General features: G+C 58.8%; 1 protein-coding gene across 1 annotated transcript; it reads right to left on the bottom strand.

Annotated features, from left to right (window-relative positions):
* Positions 1-371: 371 nt before the first annotated feature.
* POP4 (POP4 homolog, ribonuclease P/MRP subunit) lies at positions 372-7,342 on the bottom strand. Its single transcript, XM_014528415.1, has 7 exons — positions 7,228-7,342; positions 5,461-5,469; positions 5,031-5,083; positions 3,555-3,778; positions 2,309-2,386; positions 2,097-2,158; positions 372-508 (listed from the first exon to the last, which is right to left on the bottom strand). The coding sequence occupies exons 1-7, from the start codon at positions 7,340-7,342 to the stop codon at positions 372-374; spliced, it is 678 nt and encodes a 225-aa protein (XP_014383901.1).
* Positions 7,343-7,363: the final 21 nt, after the last annotated feature.

Here is a 7,363-nt window from a genome sequence, read left to right as displayed (position 1 = left end):
GGCGGCCCTGCCCAGGCCCCACCCTCCCCCACCCCCCCACCTGCTGCACCGCACGAGACTGGAAACTGGAGCCAAGGCCCAAATGCTTTTATGATCACAGACAGCTCGCGTCACAGAGCAGCAGACGCAGGACCGGCGGCGGAGCCCCCACGTCCATGAGCCCCCAGTGCCGCTCAGTGTCTCCTGCCCCTCTCTCCTCGGGAGGGAGGAACACGCAGGCCCCCGGAACTGTGCACCTGCTCCCCGACACCAGGCGTTTCTTCCCAGGTGTCCTACCGACCGGGGTGGTCTCCCCGGAAGTGCCTGCCGTCTCCCAGGAGCTGGGCTCGGGCCGGTGTTCCTCTCGGCCGTGACCCCGTGGGCCGCAGAGCTCACAGGTCCATGGTTCCCTTCGCTTTGAACTTCTTGGCGGACCGCTCGCTCGACCGGAGCTGGAATTTGCTCCCGTGAATGTAGGAAACGAAGCCGTCGGTTTCCACGGAGAACACACAGCCCAGCTTGGGTATCACTGCGGAGGAGCAGGAGAGACCGCGTGGGGAGCCGGCACAAGCCCGCCTGCTGCAGTTCTGCCCACGAGGTTCTAGAAATGAGCTACCAGGAAATCAGGCTGGCGGGGTCCCCCTGCACAGCCAGGTTACTCACATCCTAAACAGAGCTCAGCCCCCACGGTCAGGGCTCAAGGTCAGAGCCCCCCTCTCAGCACCAGGACCTCCCAGGGCAGTGCCAGCCCAGGTCCCCCACAAACAGCTTTCAGGTCAAGCCCGCCTGCTGCAGCCCTGCCCACGAGGTTCTAGAAATGAGCTACCAGGAGACCGGGCTGGCGGGGTCCCCCTGCACAGGCCAGGTCACTCACGTCCTGAACAGAGCTCAGCCCCCACGGTCAGGGCTCAAGGTCAGAGCCCTCCTCTCAGCACCAGGACCTCCCAGGGCAGCGCCAGCCCAGGTCCCCCACAAACAGCTTTCAGGTGGCTCGAGGCTCTGCACTCAGCGGGGGTGGGGATGGGGTGGGGGACTGACCACGCTCCAAGGTGAAAACCAGAGCGTAAGACCTGCAGGGAGACGGGTGGCAGCGGCGGGAAAAGCCAGCTCAAACATTAAAGGAACTACCGGCCGGCGTGGCTCAGTGGTTAGGTGTCAACCCATGAACCAGGAGATCAGGGTTCGATTCCCGGTCAGGGCACGTAACCAGTTGGCGGGCTCCATCCCCAGTGCGGGGCGTTTAGGAGGCAGCGCAGCGGCGGGAAAAGCCAGCTCAAACATTAAAGGAACCGCCAGCCGGCATGGCTCAGTGGTTAAGTGTCGACCCCTGAACCAGGAGTTTCAGAGTTCGATTCCCGGTCAGGGCACATGACCAGTTGGCGGGCTCCATTCCCAGTGCGGGGCGTGCAGGAGGCAGGCGATCCGTGATTCTCCATCAGTGATATTTCTTTCTCTCTCTCCCTTCCTTTCTGAAATCAATTAAAAAAATATTTTTCAAAGAAAAGTAACATTTATAAAAAAAAAAATTAAGGGAACCAAACCCCCACGTGTGGTTTGAACTTCCTGTGCCCGTGCGCAGCTCACGCCTGCACCGTGGCTAGAGGGGGAGCTGGAGGGGGGCTCGCAGGCCTCCTGGACCCACAGGTTCACCGCCAAGGGCGCAGCTCCCGCGCCCCCAGGGGCAGGTGCTGCCCTGCCTCCTGCCCGTCAGCGTCCAGCTGCTCCTCAGGGAGGTGCTGGCTGAGCCAGGGGCAGGTGTAGCTCAGCGCCCGCGGGGACAGCGCGTACCTTTCTAGTACAGTGGTCGGCAAACTCATTAGTCAACAGAGCCAAATATCAACAGTACTTCTTCAAAATAGACTCACCCAGGCCGAAAACCGACTTCTGCGCATGGGCCACGAAGTTTCAATCGCACTGTACGCGCGCCCGCACGTGTTATTTTGTGGAAGAGCCACATTCAAGGGGCCAAAGAGCCACATGTGGTTCGCGAGCCGCAGTTTGCCGACCATGGTGATGTCTCTCAGCCCAGTGCCGACCTGGGGACGTCCCCGGCAGGAGCACTCTCACACCCTGACCCCGCAGTGCCGCCCGCGTGCCACGTGCTCTCAGGCCCTCACCTGAAACAATGGCGCCATGGAGATCTGCCTTCAACAGCTTGGCCTGGATCGCCTGGGGCTGCCTGCAGGGCAGATGGAAGCCTCACCGTCTTTGCTCGGGAAGCGGGCTCCCAGGCCGCATCCACAGCCATTAGGGTCAGGGTCAGGGTCAGGGTCAGGGCCCGCGAGGCATGGGTTCCCCCAAAGGGCAAGACTTCAGAAACTCAACTCACGTGTCTGGCCTGAGGCCATTGCACAGGTCCCGGATGTACTGTTTCCAGAGCTCGTGCAGGGGGAGAAAGAGGTCGTATCTGTGGGAAGTCAGAGGGTGGAAGCGAGCCCCGTGAGCTTGATGACACCGTCCAAAGCACAGCACTCGGCTTCCCGCCAAGGACGCCTGGGGCCACCATCTCCATTCGCCTGCTTCCACCCCGAGACCCTGTCTCCTCACCGGTGGGCCCTCCAAGGACACATTCCTGCTAGTGAGACGAGGAAGGGGCGCCTTCCTGGCCCCTCCCCTCCCTGCCACTGGACACAGCTGTGACACCTGGAGCGCAGGCAGCTGCCCGAGACCACGGGGCAATGTCTAGAGCTGCCGGAGCAGCCGGACACACTGGGCCACGCTGCCTGGGCCTGAGGGCCGTGGACCCGCCTGCACGGAGCCCAGCACACGCGCACTTGGACTTCTCCTCCCGGAAGAAACCCACTCCAGGCTGCTGACGCCTGCACTCTGAGGCCCTGCCGTCAGGACGCTGAGCTAGGTGAGCCCGTGTTCAACCCGAGCTGCTGGTGTCACGCAGGACCCGGGGACGGTGACAGGTCTGCCGGGCAGGGGAGGGCGCGGAGGAGAGGACCCCAACTGTGGGTTAGAGGATGGAGAGACTCGGCTCAAACCTGAAGGGGGCCGTAGCGGTGGGGACAGCACGAGGCCCCCTGGGGCAGACCCCCCCGGCCCCAAACCCAGCTGGTTTCTCGGGAGGCCATGGACAGGGTGACAGACTGTCCAGTGGGTGTGGGAGGCTGCTGGCTACAGGTCTGGAAGCGAAAGTCTACAAACAGTCCCCAGGCACCCACACCCAGAGCCGAGCCAAGGAGGGCCGCGTGGCAGGAGGGAGCCCCTCCCACGAGGAGTGCCATGTCCCTGCCGAGGCTTCCCAACACGCGGGCAGCACGCTCCCGGGCAGTAACCCCGTGGGTGACTCTGCCTGTGCTAGTAGAAGCTTAAGGAGATGCGTATGAAGAAGTCTCAGTTGCTCTTTTCTGAAAGAGCTGGAGGACAGCCAGCCTGTTGCCATGGGCAACAGACGCACTAGAGGCAGGTCCTATTAGGGTTGGGACAGAAGCCAGCCACTCACCAGCCTCCCTATTAAAAGCCAAAGCCAAACCCAAACCCAGTCCCGGTGGGTGAAGGAAGGCTGCCCCCTGGCGGCAGAAGCGGGAGGCTCCACTGGCCAGGAAGGCAGGCAGGAAGGCCGGTACCTCTGCTGCTCCGGCTTAATGTCGAAGAGCCGCAGCGCCCTCCTCTGCCGCGCGGACAGGCCCCTGGCCCGCCTCCTCTGCTCCTTGCCCCTCCGGCGGGTGAAGTACTCCAGCACCACGGCCTTGCGCTGCAGCTGGTCCTCGCGGGCGCTCTGGCTCATGTGGGGCGTGCAGCGCCGCAGGAAGGCCTGCAGGAAGGCCTCAGCGCGCTGGGCTCCCGGGCGCTGGGGGGACAGCAAGAGGGGGGGGGGCTCACTGCTCTGCGAGGCACAGTCACCCCGGGTCCTCGCAGGCAGGCTGCCTCCCCCACAGAGGCTCACACCGCCTCCGAGTGCTGCCTGTCCCCCACCCACCGCTGTCCAGGTGCGAAAGCCACATCCTGACGCCTGTCCGTGGCCGTCACACGAGACAGCCAGGCCAGACTCCAGGGCCCACCCTGTCCCTGAGGCCACCCTGGTGATGAGATCACACCTCTGTATGTGGAGGAAAAGATTCCCTGGTCTTTGGTGGGAGGAAGAGGGGCGGCATTCAATCAGTGGGGACTGGAGGCCAGCTGGGGCGGAGCCAAGCTCTGGCCTGAAGGAGAGGCCTCTAACCCCAGGAGGCGGCACAGCCAGCCCAGGAGTTGGATCGGCTCACGGTGGGTGTCGCAGTCCTCTTACGTGGGTTTCCGGCTGTGGGCGCATCACTTGGGGGAGGAACTGTCAGGCATCTCAGCACCGCCCCCTCCCGCCTCCTGCTCACTCTCTGGACACACAGCAGAGCCTCATGTGACCCTGACTGAGCACAGGTTTCAGGGGGCAGAGCAGCCGTCACAGTGTGCAATTCTGGAGGGGCCTCCGAGCATCACTGCCCTGAAACTGCAGCCGCGGCCCCCCACCCCGCCCCAGGCCAGGTGGCACTGCCTCCCGAAGTCCTGCCTCTGGCAGGCCACTTCCTGGACCCTCGCTGTACCAAGCGGCTGTAAACACTCGGGCTGACGTGTCCCTGGAGAAGATGTGACACGCACACTCTCCAAGTCGCTCAGAGAGGGGACTGACAATGACTGGACTGTCTTGAACACCTAAGTGGCCCTCCATGGAGACGCCAAATAAAGGCCTATCGGTCTCAAAATCTTGATTTCCGGTATCTCCCTCCTCATGAGGGAGCTTCTGCCAAATGGGCAGATCACAGAAGGATCCATAAATCTCACAAATGTGGTCTCTCTGCCTGTTGGGGGTGCAGGGGAGCCAGTGACCAGGTCAAATGACAGCGTCCACCTGGGCAGGTTTCAGGTGGACACAGCCCGGTGTCCCCACACGATGGGAGATGACACAACGGGAAAGGAGACCCGCATGTGGGAGAGTCATCAGGACAACAGGCCCTGCTGGAGCCCCGTGGACTGGGGAGACGAGGAGTGGGACTCGGAAAGGCTCTGAGGCCACCGAGCATCTGTGTCATCCCCCGTCGCTCCCAGACCCCCTGCCAAGCACCTACCTGGACATCCAGCTCCTTGGCCTCTTTCTGGGAGAGGGTGTGGTAGATTACACCTGGGGGCGGGAAAACGGACACGAAATGATTCCTGCTGGGCGAAAGGCCCGAGGCGTTTTCTACTCTGAACAGAGCAATGCTCATTCAGGGACAGGAAGCGGGGCTACAGATGGCACAGCTGCGAAGCTGTCATGGAAGCTCTCACCCTGCCCACGCATCACGTCCATCACAGAAACCCCAAGGGCCGGCTTCAAAGGTGCTTCTCGGACATGAACGTGCGGAGGGACCTCTGGGGCTTATTAACATGTGGACTCTGGGCCCCATCCCCATGTCCTGCATTTCTAGCAAGTTCTCCGAGGGAGCTGCAGGCCAGCAGACCACACTTGGAGCTGCACTGGTTTAAAATACTGTGGACGAAAAGGGGCCACAGACTCACCCTGACGAGCTCAGAGGAGGCCTGCGTGGCGGCCTTACAAACGCAGAAGCCTACACTAACCACACCGGAGGGTCTGAAATGAAAACTTTTCAACTAAAAGCAGTTTACGGCGGGTAGTCATGTCCTAGGCTAGAACCTTCCCTGAAAAAAAGTCCATCTTTACCTTAATGGAGCCTGTCTACAGTCTTTTTGTGTCTACGATAACAGACCTTTGGAATGTCAAAGTCAACTCCTTCCTCCAGACCCCTCAAAGCACAGGAGCCGAGCCAGAGCAGAGACTACAAAGCTCCTTGTTCTTACTCTAAGTGTGTTCATCGCTGACTGTTAACTATCCTGTACCCACCTCGGTAAAATAAGTTTTACTCTTTATCCGATCCCAGAGATCCCCTAACCCTGCTTTGCTCTCTCCCGCCTCCCTAACCTGTCACCAGGGGACTTCATGTATCCCACTTATGCCTCCTCTTTTGATCGTAATGTATCAAATAGGGTGCAAACTGCCATTTTTCAGGAGCATTTTCTCGATCCGTTGAGATTTTGCTTCCCGGCAATTGTCATCGTTTTGGCTCACATAACTCACAAACTCTCTACAGGTTTGACTGTTTCTTATGTTGACAATACCACAGGTTAGGACAGTGGTTCTAAACCTTGGCTGCACATTAGAATCACCCTGGAAATCTTTTTTTAAATCCTGATTTCTGGTCCTCATCCTCCGGAAATTCTGTTTGTTACTAATGTTGTGGCCTCACCCCATAACAAAGAAATCAGGATTTTAAAAAGATTCCCAGGTGACTCTAATGTGCAGCCAAGGTTGAGAACCACTGGGTTAGGAGCTGAGGAGCTGCTCAACTTGTAATGAGGGAACTCATTTAAAAGTTATGTGATGCACGTGGTTGGGGATATTACGTTTTGTTAAAAAGATTCTTCACAGTTTGGTGTCTATGAAATTGGATCATACAATTGATGGTGTCCTAAAGTGAAAAAATACAGGTCTTTCTTCATGCTCAAAAAATATATATATTCACCAACGTGGCTTCAACTTCTAAACACATCTACGCCTCTGTTTCTTACTTGTTTGTCTGAAGAAAACCTGCGGCCCTAGGATGTGGACAGAATAAGAATGAGACAGAGCCCTGATTCAGACGCCCAAATATTAGACAATGTGGTTCACACTACACTCTATAAATCTCATCCCTGCGCACATTTGATCAAACAAACCAAAGTGGTTACAGGTCTTCTGTGCTGAGTCTAATCCTCCCTCAAATGTAAGATGGGCGAGTATAACCTGTTTGTAGAGAGCAACGTGCAAGACCCCAAACCCCAGGAATGACTACTCCCCGGCCCAGGTGCCGAGACTTGGGAGCCTTTTCAGTCACAACGCACATCTAACGCCTATGGAGCCCGCAGTACTCGAGTACTCGCCATGCACCTCATTAAAAGCTTTGCATGTTTTATCTTTTTTTTTTCTAATATATTTTTATTGATTTCAGAGAGGAAGGGAGAGAGAGAGAGAAACATCCATGATGAGAGAGAATCATGGACCGGCTGCCTCCTGCAAGAACCGCACTGGGGATCGAGCCTGCAACCCAGGCACGTGCCCCTGACCGGGATGGAACCCAGAACCCTTCAGTCCGCCGCTCTATCCACTGAACCACACCGGCCAGGGCAGCACATTTCATCTCATCATCCCTTCCGCAGAATCCGGGGCCGTGGTCACTATTCCTGCTCTGCACCCGAGAACACGGACGCTCGGATACGCTGAGACGCTACCTTGGGTCACCCAGGCAGGCACCTGCAGAGGGGGACTCGGAACCCCATGCAAAGCCGGTGTGAACGGCGTCCACACTCCCCTGCCTGCAGCGGCCCGGGCACAGCTCTCCGCCATCGCCGGGGGTGGGGCTGTGGG

Source organism: Myotis brandtii, unplaced genomic scaffold (genome assembly GCF_000412655.1).
Source record: "Myotis brandtii unplaced genomic scaffold, ASM41265v1 scaffold633, whole genome shotgun sequence".
Classification (NCBI taxonomy): Eukaryota; Metazoa; Chordata; class Mammalia; order Chiroptera; family Vespertilionidae; genus Myotis; species Myotis brandtii.
This window is presented reverse-complemented; position numbering and strand designations above follow the sequence as displayed.

Bases quoted from the DNA above. Each gene is read 5' to 3' on its own strand.
- POP4 (XM_014528415.1), bottom strand. From the start codon at position 7,342: ATGGCGGAGAGCTGTGCCCGGGCCGCTGCAGGCAGGGGAGTGTGGACG. The intron at 3,779-5,030 runs GTAGGTGCTTGG...CTGTCCCCCCAG, and splicing joins CCAAGGAGCTGGATGTCCAG to CGCCCGGGAGCCCAGCGCGC. The intron at 2,159-2,308 runs GTGAGTTGAGTT...TCTGCCCTGCAG, and splicing joins AATGGCCTCAGGCCAGACAC to GCAGCCCCAGGCGATCCAGG.